The 18819-nt window shown below is 44.5% G+C and overlaps 2 protein-coding genes across 2 annotated transcripts; both read right to left on the bottom strand.

Moving 5' to 3' along the window:
- Positions 1 to 58: 58 nt before the first annotated feature.
- On the bottom strand, positions 59 to 1326 carry LOC136496809 (protein S40-7-like). Its single transcript, XM_066492565.1, has one exon. The coding sequence runs from the start codon at positions 1042 to 1044 to the stop codon at positions 400 to 402; it is 645 nt and encodes a 214-aa protein (XP_066348662.1). The 5' UTR covers positions 1045 to 1326; the 3' UTR covers positions 59 to 399.
- A 1991-nt stretch (positions 1327 to 3317) lies between these two features.
- Positions 3318 to 5844, bottom strand: LOC136497638 (uncharacterized membrane protein At1g16860-like). The gene is made up of 4 exons (XM_066493481.1): positions 5363 to 5844; positions 4737 to 4892; positions 3898 to 4109; positions 3318 to 3804 (listed from the first exon to the last, which is right to left on the bottom strand). Exons 1-4 carry the CDS (start codon positions 5768 to 5770, stop codon positions 3606 to 3608), a joined length of 975 nt encoding a protein of 324 aa, XP_066349578.1. The 5' UTR covers positions 5771 to 5844; the 3' UTR covers positions 3318 to 3605.
- Between the last annotated feature and the right edge of the window lie 12975 nt (positions 5845 to 18819).

Here is an 18819-nt window from a genome sequence, read left to right as displayed (position 1 = left end):
AGTTATTTTTTAGTCTATATTTAATACTCTATACATGTGTCAAATATTCGATGTGACAGATAATAAAATTTTAGGCTGGAACTAAACAAGGGCAAAGAGTTGACGAGATCTTAGAACATATACTAGTTGCAGACTGATCACAGTAGTTTTCTTCCAAGGAAAAATACTGAAGCACCTGCAGCTACTTCCACAAAAAATACACCTCATAAACCTAGTAAGGAAACGCCAACCTTTTTGGCTTTTTCAGTGCCTGGCAGCTGGCTTACACAGCACCACGCTACGCAACAAGAAGCTGCCCAGCAGCGGCCAAGGTCCGAGGCAGCTCGCAGCTCTCAAGTGGAGTGGAGTGACGTGGCCAGAGAACGAAACGAAACCTCCAAAGGAAAGGGACGTCCTTTTTCACAGGTCGAGGAAGCCGGTGGTGCGCCACACGGCGTTGCGCACGCGCCGGAGGTCGCGCCCCTTGAGCGTGCGGCCGGCGCCTTCCATCACCGACGCCGCCGCCGCGGCGCGCCGCGCGGCCATCTCGTGCGGCGGCACCACGGGCTCGCCGTCGTCGTCGTCCTCGTAGTCCGCGGCCTGCATCTCCGCCTCCCGACGGCGCCTGTTCCTGTCCGCCGCGGTCATGGCCTTGGACCAGGCCGGCACAGCGACGGGCGCCGACTGGTGGTACGGCTGCGGGGCGTGCTGTCTCTCTGGGCGCGCGACGGCCGGGACGGGCGCGGTGGTGGGCGCGTGCAGGGGGTGGTCGTCGGCGAGGAGCGCGGACAGGCGGCCCATGCTGCCCGCGGGGAAGTGGCGCGACGACGTGGAGATCGGCCTCCGGAGGCTGCTGGCGGACGGGGACGGCGAGGAGGCCGCGGAGGTCGAGGACGAGGAGGTCGCGCTGCTGGAGGAGGACCAGACGACGTCGCGCTCGTCGAGCTCCAGCGGCTCCTGGACGCCGCCGTGGGCGCTGGGTGCGTCATCGGGTTGCTTGAGCAGGCCGAGGAAGCGGAGGGACGGGGAGGCGGTGGTCACCAGGCGGCGGCGGGGCGTGGACATGGCCGGCAGGCAGTGCTGCCGGGCTCAGCTCAGCTCCTTTTCGCGCCTCCCCGTGTGTCGTGGTCGCCACTGGCCCTGCGCGTCGCGGCCTCGCGGGTTTCGGCCTCTGCTTTGGGCGCGTTATTATTGGCGAGCTGCGTACGCCAGTGGTGCTCGGACTACTGGTGGCGACGGCGGGTGGGCAGTGAATTATTGAGGCGTGATGGCGACCCCCGTGTCGAGCGCTCGTGTGGTGTGCGCGCCGGGATTGTGGTGGTAGCGAGTGGTACGGTGTCTGCCGCGTGGGCCCGATATACACCTGGTGGCGTTTCGATTGCTTATAGGCCGGTTGATGTTTGGTGGCGAAGAAAAAATATTATATTATGACTGATAAGTATGGCTAACGAACAAGCTTATCCAATCTAGCTTTTTTTGAGGATTTATACCTGAAATCCGGGATCATTCATCCTGGGCAAGGGGAGCCGCTTCCCACGGAAATTGGGAAGCGCAGCGCAGGGACCGGACTGCAGGAACACGACGTTAGTTCCGTTTGGCTTGCCGAAACTTGACTGAAAAATATTGTTCTGGCTAAATTGTTGTGAGAAAAAAATATAGTTCTGACTAAAAAAACAAGTTAAATAGTATAGATTATAAGGTAAGTCGACCGGAGCCTTTGCTGGCGACGGCAGCAGGAAAGATCGACGGTGACAGATCAGTAAAAACAGAAGCCATGATGTTACTCGGTGCTGTAGGCACAAGAAAATAATCAACACGTCAAATACGTCACTGGCCGGGCAGTTCGCGGTTTGGTTTACGGTGTGCTTGCAGATAAACATATCCGTGATCGTGTCGATTAACATAGTCCAATCGATTTGTTGTATCTAAACTAACACAGTGTCTACATGCATCCGCACGAATCACGGGAGCGATTGACTGGATACCTACCACAACCAATTTTTTTTTTCCATTGGGGGCAAGCAAGAGACGGTCGGGATAATAATTAGACGTCCCACTCGGCGATCGAGTTATTAGGTCAAGTTTTGAGTAAAAAAAATTGCACTTCATGTCAATCTAATGGTGCTAGAAATCATAACCCGAGCTCACCAGATGCACTGATCAGGTCAGGTTGAGTTGGATTGGTCATGCCATCTAATGCTAATTGAACAGAAAGAAGCAAAGGGGATGGGGATGCCACATTCTCCGGCCATTGCTTGGCCTTAGGTGTGGGCACACAAGTTACCTGATTAATTTGGGATTTATGAAATTTGTTTTCAAATTTGATAACCGAAAATTTGTATTGATCGAATACCTTAAATTTCAGGTTTGGGTATTCCTAGACTACCCAAAATCTTGAAAATCGTCAAAAGTTCTGAAGAGAGAGAACTATAGCTGCAAGTTTAAGCAATATAAACAACAACTCTCATTAGAATTTTCGGACAAAAACATACAATCATTACACCATAAAATCAGTAGGCCCCAATTACATCACTATTAGCATTAGATAATAGTGCAATCAATCAATCAATTACAAATACTAAATGGCATATAGTATTACTCTATTTCGAGTTTGAGGGTCAGGTTCGAGTAACTCGGGTTCTATGCCCACCCCTACTTGGTCTAATGGGCTTGATCCTTATCGGACGCTCAAGCCGCTCAACATAGGGCCTTGCATAGAGGAAGCGGCAGGTTTATGCCTCGGCTTCTGTACGACCAATGGTAGATTGGTAGTCATGAGCCAGGGGTCATTGTCCGGTGATGATCGGAGCCCAGTAGGCAGGTCTTCGAGTAAAAGGGCAACGATGCCCGGTTCGATCAGTTGGGAATTGGGATACGCCGTGGAGGCGTGGAGGATCACAGCGACGGCGCCAGGTGCCCTCGCCATCCACGACAGCGGGATGTCGGTGGCCACGAGTCACGAGTTCCTATGGATGCGATGCAATGCAATGCGTCAATGCTTTGAGTTTTTTTTTTTTAAAGACAGATGTGCTCCGTGGGCTTACAGCACAGCAGCAGCACGTCCTGGCGTGCATGGAGCGGAATGCGTCACGACTGACGCAGCCGCCAGCCTTGATGCTCGAAGCTTGAGTCTGACTGTATTTCCATTTGCCAATTGGCCAGAAAAAGGGATTGTAACCAGGTGCATACGAAATGGGCCTCCAGCCGTCCCCGGCTTGACGGGAGGTCGGGAGCGGTCCAGACCGAAAACCATAGTACCACTAGTCCACTACCAGTATTTCAGATAGAGGCAGTCAGGCAAGGGTGCTAGACTCCGTCCTCAAACCCCAACGAAGTAGACAGAGCAAAATGGTAGTAATAGCAATTAGGAACGACCAACGAATTTCATCTTATAAGAGGAAAAACAAAGGGACCAGAAACACACACAATCCATCCCCAGAAATGACTAGCACTACAACTATCAACCAAGTGAGAATGTACATTAGGATTACCTGAAAACCACCACATGATCGAGTCCCAAAAGCAAAAAAAAAAATGTGGACCCGTACAGGAAAGAAGCTCCCAAGGGGCAAGGGCACAGCACAAGAGTTGTTAGCTGTTACATCTCACCGAGTTCTCACAGCTCTTCATGAGACGCCAGAGTTTGGCACGAAGTAACTTCTGTCGACCAATCTCAGCACTATTCCGTCAAAATATGATGGGAGGAGACACGACAGCAACACAAAGCCCGTCGATAGAGGCTCCGGCGGAGGAAGTATCATGGCATCCCCGTTCTTCTTGCTCAACATTCCAATCACGCTCAACCGCATTCCTTCTCTGATATACCTGTAGTCATGTGAGATCGTATTATTCAGTTTACAAGGGTTCAGCATACATAGTCCATAGAAAAAAGGTAAATATTCTGGATCATTTAATTACCCTTCCTCGAGACGGATAACCTGAGCTTCTTCAGAAGAAAGGTTTCTTTCTTCGAGCCAATACTTCAGAGTGGAAGATAACTCAGTGTCCCTGCTTGTTGTCACCAGAAGATTTTCATCGATCAGAGGCACAACCTTCGAGTGGTGCCCAGCTTTCACCAAGGCTCTTTTAAATGATTTTGCATCCGTTATGTAGAAATCAGCAGCAAACCTCTGCCCAACCCCACAGAATGTTTGAATAAGAAATATATCATATTTGACAACTTAAATTCTTGTATTAGGTGTTATTGTCTACAGTAATGACAGAGATTATAGATTTTTATAAACTTTAGACTTTTTGGAACTTGGAAGTCATATTAGTGAACAATATTATTTCAAACGAAATATTAAATTGCAAGTACTTGTAATATTGTTCAGCTATGCAACAAGACTCTTCAATTAATGCAACTGAGAAACTCTACCATAAAACTACTGTCAGGTGAACAACAACGTGAAGTTTGTGGTATAAAACTCCCTGTGGACCATTCCTCCGTATCTTGTAAGAAACAGAAGAATATAGGTGTTGCAATACAATATACTGGAACTGAAACTAAAGCAACAGAAAGAGACTTCGGCTATTCTATGTTTCTATTGCTAGCACTAGCATTATCATTTTGAACAAAAGGGAATGTTTCAGATGAAATTGGATTGCATTAGACTCCTGTAGGGCATGACAAAAAAAGGAGTTAACACATCAGGCCTAAGGCAGAAGATAAAGGAAAAGATCTACTTATATGTTTCATATAAAAACAGGTAAGAAAACATTGAAATTGAGAGCATATGACAACAAAGCACTATTACCTCAGCATGTGCTAATTTCCACTTGGAACATTGATTCCAAGGATTTTGTGTCATGGAACCCCATCTAGCACATTTTCTTAAAAGAGTAGATGTGTATACACAATTCTCAACCTTCTCATATGAAGAGATCAGTGAAATATCGCCACATGAAACAGACTGCATGAAAGAATGAACGGAAAATTGAGATTAGGATACTAGGAATACTGAAACTAACCCATGCGTAATTCGGTAATTGTGGCCCATACATTACAGAAAACATAAAGCACCAGTGGTACCAAAAATGTGAAATGGCAAGCTGAAACTGAATAATGAATCCAATGTAACAGCTTTTAATAGAGAAGGTACTGTGAAAAATACTCGACATAGAATTCGGATAAGGGTGGGTTCTCCCTCTCTCCCTATATATATCCCCTTTGCAAGGTAATTGCACCTATGTTTTTAAGCTGCTGTTCACAGACATCAAGTATGAGTGAATTAAATGCAGAGAAACGCAATGCAATCGCGAACACCAGCTGAATTGCAAAGCATAAATGCTGCAGTTCACAGCGGTAAGCACAATTTCTTTGACCAATTGAGTAAAATTCGTGATGAAGGAAACGTAATGCGCGTGGGAACATCAAACATACTCCGGTGATCTTGACGAGCTGGCCATCGGCCGCAACGCGGAGGCTGGAGGCCTGGAGCCCGTCCACGAACCGGCGCAGCGCGCGGCCCGACGCCGCTGCGGCGGCATTCCACAGAAGGAACGCCGCCACGGCGGCCGAGAGGAGGACGGCCACCACGAGCAGCGCGGCGCTATGCACGACGGCGAGGACGAGGGCGCCGACCCCGAGGCCCACCGCGAGCAGCGCGGCGACCGCCCACGCAGCCGCCCTCGGGAACGGCGGCGCGGGCGCCCCCGCCGCGGAGCCAGCGCCAGCGGCGGTGGCGCAGAGGTCGTTCAGGGACGCCGCCGACGCCGAGGTGGCAGCGTCGGCGTCCTCGTCGGCGGTGGCGCCGCGTCGCTTCCCGTCCTCGAGTCCCCCCGGAAGCATAGTGGCATCGGCTATTCGGCTTGGTGGTTGCGGAGGTGGGGGTGGGGGCGACTCGTCTCGGGTTTGGCCCTGCGAGTTTTGACCTTTTTGTCCTCGTTTCTCCGTGGTGGGTTTGGTATTAGCGTGCGGTTTAAGGAAACCAGCTTCGTACTTATCAGGCTGACGTGCGGGACCACGTGAGTCCTGGTCCCAGCCGTCAGCATAACAAAAGGTAAATAATGAGGTCTACGTGTACACAAGTGCATCCGTGTTACTTTTTGGAGCGAAAAGAACGCCGCACAGCTCGTCCAGCGCATGACATGTGGGTCCTTTAGTGTTGTACCACGGGCGTCAGCGACTGTTGGCGCGTCACTGGCCCGTGAGCGGAGCACGGGCACGGGCAGGACGGGATCAGGCGTTGCGTGCTCACAACACATGAGGTGGTGCGCTCACCAGTGGGACTGCCTCTGAGTGAGTGAGTGACTGACACAGAATCAGCTGCTAGATTCGTACCCGCACCGTTTGGGCAACGCACACCTGTGCCTGACGAGTGGTCCCAGGGAGGCAGGGACCCAGAGTTACGAGTTGGAGTAGTCCTAGATCAAGCCGAGGAGCTGACGTGGGAACGTGCTGAACAGAAGATTAGTTAACAGTATAAGCCCATCCAAACGCAATAATACTAGGCTATGAGTATGACAGGCGGTCAGGGGTTTAATCTAATACGGTGGAAAAATATCCATACCATTTTTATCCCTGCTAACGTCCCCAGCAGATCGGCGACTTCGCTAGCACTAAAAAAAATAAAAAAAAAACTAAGAGCCTGAACGCAGGAGTGAACTAGCCCCAGCATGGCAGTGACGGTGGATGTTTTGGAAACCGTGCGAGATAGGCGACGAAACAATCGCTAGTGACTCGTGGCACGTTCGTTTCGTCGTATTTGATCTATAAGTCATGGTTTATTAGTTAATAAATAATATTTTTTATATAAATCAGTCAACAGTATTTTCAGTTATGGCTTATAAGCTAAATAGGCTCAAATAAATAGGGCATTGTTTTTGAGACTCTTCCCTCCTCCATGTCAGATTCTCACGGTCAATTCGGCTAGCTCAAATAGGCTTGTTGGGGACGCCCTTCGTCTTCTCGAGTTCGAATCCCCGCTTCTCCCAAGACAGGCAGTGAGTGCAGACTCGGACTGCCGACTGCGGCAGCCCCGTTCGGAATTGATTGAAAAATATTGTTTTGACTAAAATATTATAAGAGAAAAATATTCAGCTAGAAAAAAAAACTACCAATCCGGATATGGGATAGGCCGAACCGGACCGACATCTACTCTGAATGAATAGTGACACACACCGACAGAAAGCGCTAGCCCATTCGTCGAAGCTGTGGCTCCGCCCGATGTCCCTCTGGCGCTCTGCAGTCTGCACAGCACTCTGCTCCATTCAAGTGCTCGCCGTACTCTGGGTCAAACCGTCCAAATGCTAAACCGTACTATAGGAGTACTGTACTGGAGATGGCCGCAGGGGTATGGCCGTATGGGTGATGCAGACGACGGCGTCACGGGAGCCTTGGATGGATTGGCAATTCTTGGACGCCGACGAGGGAGCATTGTTTTGGTCCCGCCATATATTCTGCTACAACTGGAGCACACTGCACACGACGACATCCTCTCGCGTGGCGCGAGCCGGCGTCAGCGGGTGAAGTGGTGAACGGCGATCGGGCGATGGCGAACTGGGCATCTCTTGTTTTTTCTTTTCTCTGAACTAGTAGGGGAAAAGTGGTGCGAGAATCAATCCTTGACCACAGCAAGAAACTAGGGGGAAAGTGGTGCGAGGTGGGCCCAGGGCTTCCCTTGTTCCGTTGATCTCTACTAACTTAGGCCCAACGATTAATTGGGCCCATGATTCGCGTCCTAATTGCGTCCAACCCTATCTATGGTTGGTGGGCCTCCGTCGCACAGCGCCATAAAAAGGAGATGAGGGCCGGGGCACAAGGCACGAGGTTCACCTGAGCCGCCACAAACCCCACCTACATCCTAACCCTAAGCCGATCTAGAGAGGGGGCACTGTCAGCGACGGGAAGCCGCCACCGCCGCGTCTTCACCGCCGCCTCTGCGACCGTGCCTCCACTGCGACGTCCACACCATCGCCGAACTCCAATACTACTCTACGCCTTCACCACGTCATCGACACCGACGCCATGGCCAGCTCATCTACCTCCAAGGCAACCGACGCTTTGCTAACACCACATCCCTCTCTCTCTCTCTCTCTCTCTCTCTGTTTCTAAGCACTAGTTCATGTTCTAGGGTTTACTATATCCTAAATATAAGTTTATACCCGCTAGATCTACGGCTAGTCGATCTTAAGTTCTATCATTGGTATCAGAGCATATTCTAGGTGTAGATCTAGTTCTTGAGGTAGAAATTGAGTAGAAAGTAGAAGGAGATGAATCGATTGGTTCGAATCGAGCATAAACAGTCTAACCAAACCCAAACCCTAGAAGCGAAACGGACAGAGAGGGGGAGGAACCTACCTGGTTTCTTCATCACCGTCGACGCCGTCGCGCGCGGGAAGAAGGACCCGCCGATGCCTCGTCGGCACGCGGGAAGAAAAGCCCAAGTCGTCGGCTAGCCAGCGCTCCGCGTCCACTAGCGCGGGGCTCCAAATGGCACCACCGTTGTGTCGCTCGATGGCGCCGCGCGCGGCTCTGGCCACACGCGTGCGCCGGCGAGGGGTGCCACGACGACGCCATCTCCTACATCGTGCCCGTCTCAGAGTCGTCGGCTGCGGCGGCTGTGGTGTGTAGCGCGGTGAAGAGAGAGAAGTAGAGGAAGAGAGTGAGCCATAGGGTTTGGGGGAGCGACCGGGAGGGGGTTTTGTTCCTCCAATCCTCGCGCGCGACCGTCGGATCACGATCGACGGCTCATAGCGCTCGGGCCGAATTTGGTCCAGGCGGGAGAGCAGAATCCCGGTCCAGGCACAGGTTGCGCCCTGGGATGCGGAAACGCGTAGCGCGCGAATAGGCTGTGGGCCGATTTAAGTCCCGGGCTGAATGAACAGTAGATAACAGCTTTAAGTTTTTTCTTTTTTTTCAGTAGCATATTGACAATATGTTTTATCTAGTTTTTATCTCTATAAATTTGCACCAACGTGTTTAATTTTTAGAGAGTAGATAAGTAATCAAAATGCTCCTGAAAAGTAAATAAATTGTTTTTCATGTTTCCGCTGCAAATTAGATGTTTATTATCTTCAAATTAAATCGAACCAATGGGATGATTTAATTTGAAGAGCAGTTAATTTTATTCAGTAAATTATGATATTGTTATTTTTCTGACCAACGTTGATCGTCCTGTTCGCTTGGCTGATAAGCTATGGCTGAAAGTACTGTTGACTTATTTGTTGTGAGAGAAAAATAATGTTCGTTGGCTGAAAAAGTACGGCTTATAAGCCAAGCAAACAGGGCGGATAATAGCAATATTATAATTTTGTATTCATGAGTTTTTCCAAGCATTAATTCTATTTCTGCCCAACGGTGATATAGAATTAATGTAGAATAATATTATATATTTTAATTTTGACCACCGTTAAATTAAGGCATGCAATTATTATGTCATATTTTCTCACTATCTCTGACGTTGTTTTCAGGACTCAACCCTATGGATGAAAACGGTACGGATATTTATTCGACCGTTCGTTCGACCAAACAAATATGAACACTTATCTGGATAGTTACTCGGATATCCGTAATTTTTTTCGAATACGAATAATAAAACGGATATCTTAGGCGGATATCAAATACGAATGTAATATCATCGATATCCGGCGGATATCGGATAATCCGGATAAGTATCGGATATATCCGGATATTATTAAAACGGATATTATCCGGATATTTTTCAAACTTTCTCAAATAAAAAATGGCCTATATAAGGACTGTAGATCTTGATGAGCTGAACAAACTTGGTATTCAAAACTTTTCAATTTGAGATAATCTAGGGTTCCGAAAACTGATTTGTAGGCGTCGAAATTTAAAAATCATAAATTTGAACCATCCAAACTATCTCAAATGGAAAGTTGACCAAAACAACAATTGTAGATCTTGAGGAGTTGAACAAACTTGGTATTCAAAACTTTTCAATTTGAAGTCATTTAGAGTTCATAATACTAGAGTCAAAGTGTTATTTTTTCATTTGACCAAATTTGACTTGGTCAAACTTGCTCAAATGAGACACTAAATGACCTCAGATGAAAAAACTCTGAATACAAAGTTTGATCATCTCAGCAAGATCTACAATTGTTACATAGCTCATTTTGTCATTTGAGAAAGTTTTATCAAACACTAGTCATAAATTCTTGAATCTCATATAGACTTTCTAAAACCATGTCACACACTTGTGAAATTTGAAGTACATTTTGTTCAAACTTTCTCAAATGAAAAAATGGCCTATATAAGGATTGTAGATCTTGATGAGCTAAACAAACTTGGTATTCAAAACTTTTCAATTTGAGACAATCTAGGGTTCCAAAAACTAGTTTGTAGGCGTCAAAATTTAAAAATCACAAATTTGAACCATCCAAACTATCTCAAATGGAAAGTTGACCAAAATAACAATTGTAGATCTTGATGAGTGGAACAAACATGGTATTCAAAACTTTCCAATTTGAAGTAATTTAAAGTTCATAATACTAGAGTCAAAGTGTTGTTTTTTCATTTGACCAAATTTGACTTGGTCAAACTTGCTCAAATGAGACACTAAATGACCTCAGATGAAAAAACTCTGAATACCAAGTTTGATCATCCTATCAAGATCTACAATTGTTACATAGCTCATTTTGTCATTTGAGAAAGTTTTATCAAACACTAGTCATAAATTCTTGAATCTCATATAGACTTTCTAAAACTATGTCACACACTTGTAAAATTTGAACTACATTTTATTCAAACTTTCTCAAATGCAAAAATGGCCTATATAAGGATTGTAGATCTTGATGAGCTGAAAAAACTTGGTATTCAAAACTTTTCAATTTGAGACAATCTAGGGTTCCGAAAACTAGTTTGTAAGCGTCAAAATTTAAAAATCACAAATTTGAACCGTCCAAACTATCTCAAATGGAAAGTTGACCAAAACAATAATTGTAGATCTTGAGGAGTTGAACAAACTTGGTATTCAAAACTTTTCAATTTGAAGTCATTTAGAGTTCATAATACTAGAGTCAAAGTGTTGTTTTTTCATTTGACCAAATTTGACTTGGTCAAACTTGCTCAAATGAGACACTAAATGACCTCAGATGAAAAAACTCTGAATACCAAGTTTGATCATCTCAGCAAGATCTACAATTGTTACATAGCTCATTTTCCCATTTGAAAAAGTTTTATCAAACACTAGTCACAAATTCTTGAATCTCATATAGACTTTTTGAAACCATGTCACACACTTGTGAAATTTGAACTCATTTTATTCAAACTTTCTCAAATGAAAAAATGGCCTATATAAGGGTTTTAGATCTTGATGAGCTGAACAAACTTGGTATTCAAAACTTTTCAATTTGAGACAATCTAGGGTTCCGAAAACTAGTTTATAGGCGTCAAAATTTAAAAATCATAAATTTAAACCGTCCAAACTATCTCAAATGGAAAGTTGACCAAAACAATAATTGTAAATCTTGATGAGTTGAACAAACTTGGTATTCAAAATGTTTCAATTTGAAGTCATTTAGAGTTCATAATACTAGAGTCAAAGTGCTGTTTTTTCATTTGACCAAATTTGACTTGGTCAAACTTGCTCAAATGAGACACTAAATGACCTCAGATGAAAAAACTCTGAATACCAAGTTTGATCATCTCAGCAAGATCTACAATTGTTACATAGCTAATTTTCCCATTTAAGAAAGTTTTATCAAACACTAGTCACAAATTCTTGAATCTCATATAGACTTTCTAAAACTATGGCACACACTTGTGAAATTTAAACTATATTTTGTTCAAACTTTCTCAAATAAAAAAAATAGCCTATATAAGGATTGTAGATCTTGAATCCATGACCATGACTCCATGAGACCCATGAAGCCATGAGCTTGGCTATTTCTACTCATGCCGTGAAGATTGGTGCTTGTATGATGTTTGATGTATATGTATCTTTATCTTATTTGTTGCTTTACTCTTTAGTCTTTTGGCTTAATCTAGATGGATTATGGACTCATAGAGTGGTGTAATGGTTTGCGCACGTATGATATATATATATATATATATCCGAATAGATATTTGTATCTGACCTTCTCCGAATCCGATTCATACCGTATTTGATACTCATTATTCGTATCCATAACCGAGTCAATCCATATTCGTATATGTATCCGAACGCTATCCGTGTCCGAATCCGAATCCGAACAAAAATATGAAAACAAATATAATATGAGTGATATCCATTTGTATCCGATCCGTTTTCATCCCTACTCAACCCTATGGCATTCATATCGCACATTCCGCCTCTTAAAGGGGACAACCATCGTCTATGGCGATAGAAGTATGAATTAGCACTTGCGCTATCCAAAAATGACCTAGCGCTTACCTCTTCGTGTCCTACTAAGCCAGTGGATCCGGTGAGGGAAGAAAATAAAATTGATGCTGATTTCACTGCTCGGTAGCGAGATCATACAGAAGTGAGAATGAAATACAATATTGATCGTAAGAAATGGGATATTTCGAACTGCAAGTGCTTGATGGTGGCTAAGTCCACTATTTCATATGCAATAAGGGAGTCAATCCCAGATTATGACACCGCCACTAAGTATCTCAAGAAAGTGGAGAGTCAGTTTACTGGCTCTACAAAGGCTTATGCTAGTACCCTGATAAAGAAATTATTTAATGAGAAATACTCTGATGGAGAGATAAGAGAACACATATTGAAGATGAGCAACATGGCTTCCAAGCTCAAGCCAATGGATTTAGGGCTCAAGGATGAGTTCCTGATTTATTTGGTTCTTGCTTCATTGCCTAAAGAGTACGAAACTTTTGTTATTAATTACAACATGTAGCCCAACAAATGAGACATTGAGAAGCTCATAGCAATGTATGTGCAAGAAGATGAGAGGCTTAAAAGCTCACATGGTGACTCTGCTAACCATGTCAAGGACAATAAAAAGAAGAATTTTAACAAGAATGCCAAACCTTAAGGAAAAGCCCCTCAGAATGACCACCATCAGAAGAACAACAATGCCCAAGTTAAAAATGATCAGTGTAAATGGTGTAAGAAGCATAGACAATACCAAAGGGACTGTCCAGATTTTCTGAAGAACCTTTTAAAGAGATGTGAGGACTTCATTACATTTATAGATGAGTCCTTGTATTTAAGCTATGCAAAATCTACTTGGTGGATTAATTCAAGTGTAACTATTTATGTTACAAATTCATTACAGGGATTTCATACGAGGAGGACCCTATAAAGAGGAGAAAGAAGAATTAAAATTACAAATAGAGTTGAAGCTGAAGTTGAAACCATTGGAGATCTCTCTCTAAAATTAGATGATTGTTTTATACTTCAGCTTTCAGATGTCCTTTATGTACCCTCTTTGTGTAGAAATTTGATAATTGTTTCACGTCTAGACGATGATGAATATGATTGCCATTTTGGTAATGGCAAATATCAGATTGTGTTAATAATAAGTGTGTTGATCTTGCCTTTTGATAAGACAAGCTTTATTTGTTATCACTTTCTGAGAAAGTGAATGCTGTTAGCACTGAGAATGAGAATAATTCCTCGTCTATGAATGCAACAAATAAGCGGAAGAGAATTCATGATGTATCATCAAAATTATGGCATTGTCGTTTATGTCATTTTTTGAGGGGAAAAATAGAGTGATTGATTAAGAAATTAATTCTTCCGCCTTTAGAATTTTTAGATTTAGAACAATGCATTAATTGCATAAAAGAAAAGTATATTAAGAAAATAAAGAAAAATGCCAAACGAAGCGCATGAATTTTAGAAATAGTTCACACAGACATTTGTGGTCCTTTTCCTATGAAGAGTGTGGATGGTTATGATTCATTTATAATATTCACAGATGATTATTCTCATTTTGGTTATATTTATCCAATTAAAGAACAATCAGAAGCATTGGATAAATTTAAGATTTTTAATGCTGAAGTAGAAAATCAGCACGACTTAAAGATTAAAGTAGTAAGATCCGACCGTGGGGCAGAGTACTACCGTCGACACACCCCATATGGCCAAGTTCCTGGACCTTTTGCAATATTCTTACAGGAAAATGGCATAATTACCCAATAGGCTAGTACTCTATACCGGACAAGCCTTGGTAGAATGGAGTAGCTGAAAGACGCAACCGTACCTTAATGGATATAGTGGGAAGTATGATAAGTTACTCTACTCTACCGATAAATTTATGGATAGAGGCGTTAAAAAACGTCACTCATATTCTTAATTGAGTGCCAAGCAAGTTGGTGCCCGAAACACCATATGAGTTATGGATAGGAAAGAAACTCTCACTTAACTATTTATGTGTGTGGGGTTATCCAGCTGAGGCTAAAGTCTTTAATCCAAACATAGGAAAGCTAGACTCTAAGACAGTTAGTTGTCATTTTATTGGCTATCCAAAAAAATCAAAAGTTATCGCTTCTATTGTCCTGACAGACATACGAGGTTTGTAGAAACAAGACACGCTGTGTTCTTGGAGGATGATATGGTCAAGGGAAGCATGGTAGCATGAGAAATTAATTTTGAAAAGTGGGTATACGTGCCCACTCTGAATGGTTTAGGAATCATTCTTCACGCTACATGTTGTTGTACCAACAATGCATGTCACTGTAGTAATAGCACATGTTGTTAGTTCTCCTATAGCAACAATGAATGAACATGAGGAACATGTCATTTAGGATCCCATAGAACCCGTTGTCAGACATGAGGAAGAGCAACAACAGCTTCATATAGAACAAGTGTCAACTAACAAGGCCCCTAGAAGCTCTTAAAGAGTCAGGAAATCAGCCATTCCTGATGACTATGAAGTCTATGAATGTGAAGAATTTCAAATAGAGGATGATCCCACCTCATTTGAAGAAGCCAAAGTGCTCACTCATCAAAGTGGCTTGAAGCCATGCAGGATGAAATAAGATCGATGAATACCAACAGAGTTTGAAACTTAGAAACAATTCCTAAAGGAGCCATGACAATAGGCTGTAAATGGGTCTACAAAACTAAATATGACTTCAAAGGAAATATAGAAAGATTTAAAACGTGACTTGTGGAGAAAGGCTTTATGCAAAGAGAAAGCATAGATTATAATGAGACATTTTCTTCAGTCTCATGTAAAGATTCTTTTAGAATCATAATGACGCTTGTAGCACATTATGATTTAGAATTACATCAGATGGATATAAAGATAGCCTTGCTAAACAAGGATTTAGAGAAAAATATTTACATGACACAACCAAAAGGTTTTATTGTGGAAGGAAAAGAACATATGGGATGCCGCTTGAAGAAATCCATTTATGGATTAAAACAAGCATCAAGACAGTGGTATTTAAAGTTTGATAGTACAATAAGAAAGTTTGGGTTTCAAGAAAATATAGAGGACAATTGTGTTTATGCAAAGTTCAAGAATGGGAAATACATTTTCCTAATCTTATATGTGGATGACATCTTACTCGCTAGTAGTGATGTTAATCTACTACTAGAAACAAAAAAGTTCTTGTCCTCCAAGTTTGATATGAAAGATCTCGGTGAAGCTTCATTCGTTCTAGAAATAGAGATTCATCGAGATAGGGAAAATAAAGTTTTAGGACTATCACAAAAGGCATACTTAGAAAAGGTTCTAAAGAAATACAGTATGCAAAATTATAAGCCTTCACCTGCTCCCGTAATCAAGGGCGATAGATTTGGAGAATTTCAATGTCCCAGGAACCAATATGAGATTGATCAAATGAAAGCAGTTCCATATACTTCAGCTATCAAAAGTTTACAGTATGCTCAAGTGTGTATATGCCCTAACTTAGCATTTGTTACCGGATTACTTGACAGATATCAGAGTAATCCAGGAATAGAACACTAGAGACTGGTAAAGAAAGTTTTGCGTTACTTGTAAGGCACAAAAGGTCAAATGCTAACGTACATGAGATCTGATTCCCAACACATAGAGGGGTATTCAGATTTAGATTATACGGAAGATGATAGAAAGTGCACGTCAGGATACATATTTACTCTTGCTGGAAGAGCTATATCGTGGAAAATCTCTAAGCAAACTGTCAATACATCGTCTATGATGTATGCCGAGTTTGTAACATGTTATGAGGCCATAGGACAGGTGAATTGGCTGAAGAAGTTTATGCCTGGGTTGAAAGTGGTAGACGACATACATAAGCCACTCAAGTTATACTGCGATAATAATCCAGTAGTATGTTATGCTTACAACAATAAGTCAAGTGGTGCTGCCAAACATATTGACATAAAGTATTATGTTGTAAAAGACAAAGTCCAGGATCATGTAATTAGTCTTGAGCACATAAGTATAGAAAAGATGCTCGTGGATTCGCTCATAAAAGGCTTACCACCTAATGTGTTTAGAGAACACTTAGCCGGTATGGGTTTAAGGGAAATCCCATGATTCCTAGACAATAAGGACCTAGATGAGAATCTGTTATAAAACAGAGAGGTGTATTATAGCTATTAATCTAATGATAACTGACCGTGATGACGAGGCACGCTCTATGCACTGATCTATGATGGAATGAGAAAATGATAAAGTAAGTTAAGTTTAAGTTATAAGGTGAGATAAAGGGAGAGAATGTTAGGTTGATCTCTACCAACTTGACCCAACGGCTAATTGGGCTCTTGATCCATGCCCTGATCGGAGGCGCCCAACCCTATCTATGGTTGGTGGGCCTCTATCGCACAACGCCATAAAAAGAAGGTGGGGGCCGAGGCACAAGGCATGAGGTTCACCTGAGCCGCCATAAACCCCACCTACATCCTAACCCTAAGCCGATCTAGAGAGGGGGCGCTGCCAGCGATGGGAAGCCACCATCGCCGTGTCTTCACCGCTGCCTCTGCGACCGTGCCTCCACTACGATGTCCACACCATCGCTAGACTCCATTGCTACTCTACGCCTTCACCGCGTCACCGACACCTACGCCATGACCAGCTCATCTACCTCCATGGCAACTGATGGTTTGCTAACACCGTATCTCTCTCACTGTTTCCTAGCACTAGTTCATGTTCTAGGATTTACTATATCCTAAATGGGAACTGCTAGCGCCTGGACATTCGATCCGAGCGCTAGCGTCCGGACGCTCGAGGCAGTTGCGCCTGACCGCGCTCGCCTACTAGCCCCCATTTCTAGCGCATGCCTCGATCTGTGCTCGTTTCTCCCACGTTTGCCGCTCGTGCCCCGCTCCCCCCAGCTCGCACCCGCATCCTATCCCCCATAGCCCATCGCTTCTGCCTTTGCAACACCCCATGTGCATGACGAGCATGTCCCATCGTCCCCCTAGCCGTAGCACCCCCATCCATTGACCCCCAATGCCTCCGTCCACTATCCCTTCGGCGAGCCACGCGCCCTCCGTCCGCCTGGCTCACCCTCCGGTCGAACAACATAGAAAGCTGGAATAAAACACGTGTAGCAACATAGAAACAACTACTGCAATATTAGGCTCAAGCAGCTGAAACACCATGAACATATTATTGCAACAACACAGAACAATTGCTGCAACATTTGGCTGAAGCAGCTAAAACACCATGAATATATTATTGCAACAACATGGAACAACCGCTGCAACATTAGACTGAAAGCATATGAAACAACGCTCAAATAAAAAACACTTGCAAGAATGTGGAATAACTACTGCAACATAAGACTGAAAACAACTAAAACAATTTGGAAAGTATTATTGCAACAATTGAGTGAACCATATGAAAACATCCAGACCAGAAACGATTGCAACATCGTGTAGAAACACGTGAAACATTTTGAACAAAGTGCTTGCAACAATCCTTTGAAACACTTACAACATATCAAAAAAGTGCAACATGCCAGATCTACTTTTGCAATCAACCATATGATTCTACTGCAACATACCTCTAAAGCTTCTAAAACAATTGAAAGACATAATTGCAACATGGGGGGAAGAGAAGAGAGCCTGGCATAGAGAGCGCCATGGCCGCCGGATCTGCAGGCGTCCGGAGCTCCTTGTGGGGGAGGATGCTGGTGTGGGCAAAGGAGGGAGAGGCGCCACCAGGGTGGGAGAGGAGGGACGTCGGGGTGCGGGAAGGAGCAGCCACGGAGGAGAACGTCGGGGTCGGGGAAGGAGCGGTGCGGGTAGGGGCGGCGCTGCTGGGGTGGGAGAGGAGGGACATCGGGGTGTGGGAAGGAGCCGCCGCGGAGGAGGACGTCGATCAGCCTGGGCACTTTTTACCCACAAACCGCAAACCGAACCGAACCAAAATATCGATTTGTTCGGTTTTTGGTTGTTGGTTCGTGTTTATGGTTTTGCACTGTTCGGTGTTCGGCTTCGGCTTCAGTTTTTAACTTCAAACCGAACCGAGGAACCGAACAAACCGAAGTGCATGCTGCAGACCAAAAAACTGGAAACACCTCCATCACCTCACACCCTCAGTCCCTCACGGCCCATAGTTCCACGGCCCATCAAGACACAAAGGAAACCCCCATCCCCGTAGCTCAGCGCGTAGAGGCAGCGCCGCAGCCGCTCATCCCGCTTGCTCGGACGCTCGCCATTCCCTAACCCTAAATCATCGAGGGGCGGCGCCGGTGAATGGCCCCAGCAGAGCGCGGTGGCGGCCGGTGGGCGACTAGAGCAGGTCACGGCGAGCCGGCAAGGAGAAGGGAGGTAGGAGGCGGAAGGCTGAGAGTGCAGTCACAGGGACCGGGGAGGAGGCGCGACAGGCGCTCGGCAACACCCTCGTGAAGTTCTTCGACCAAGACAACGACGGCGTGGACGGAGCAGTCCTCCAATGTAAGTTTAGATCGAGCTTCAATTCTTCTTCTGGTCTTCTCCTCTTCTCCTTGTTGTTGTTAGTTCCCAATTTGAAACATTTCATTTCTAG

The sequence above is a fragment of the Miscanthus floridulus genome, chromosome 12 (genome assembly GCF_019320115.1).
Source record: "Miscanthus floridulus cultivar M001 chromosome 12, ASM1932011v1, whole genome shotgun sequence".
Classification (NCBI taxonomy): domain Eukaryota; kingdom Viridiplantae; phylum Streptophyta; class Magnoliopsida; order Poales; family Poaceae; genus Miscanthus; species Miscanthus floridulus.
Note: the sequence above shows the minus strand (reverse complement) of the source record. Positions and strands in the feature narration are given on the sequence as shown.

Bases quoted from the DNA above. Each gene is read 5' to 3' on its own strand.
- LOC136497638 (XM_066493481.1), bottom strand. From the start codon at position 5,770: ATGCTTCCGGGGGGACTCGAGGACGGGAAGCGACGCGGCGCCACCGCC. The intron at 4,893-5,362 runs GTATGTTTGATG...TCTTTCATGCAG, and splicing joins AGCTCGTCAAGATCACCGGA to TCTGTTTCATGTGGCGATAT. The intron at 3,805-3,897 runs GTAATTAAATGA...ACATGACTACAG, and splicing joins GTTATCCGTCTCGAGGAAGG to GTATATCAGAGAAGGAATGC.
- LOC136496809 (XM_066492565.1), bottom strand. From the start codon at position 1,044: ATGTCCACGCCCCGCCGCCGCCTGGTGACCACCGCCTCCCCGTCCCTC.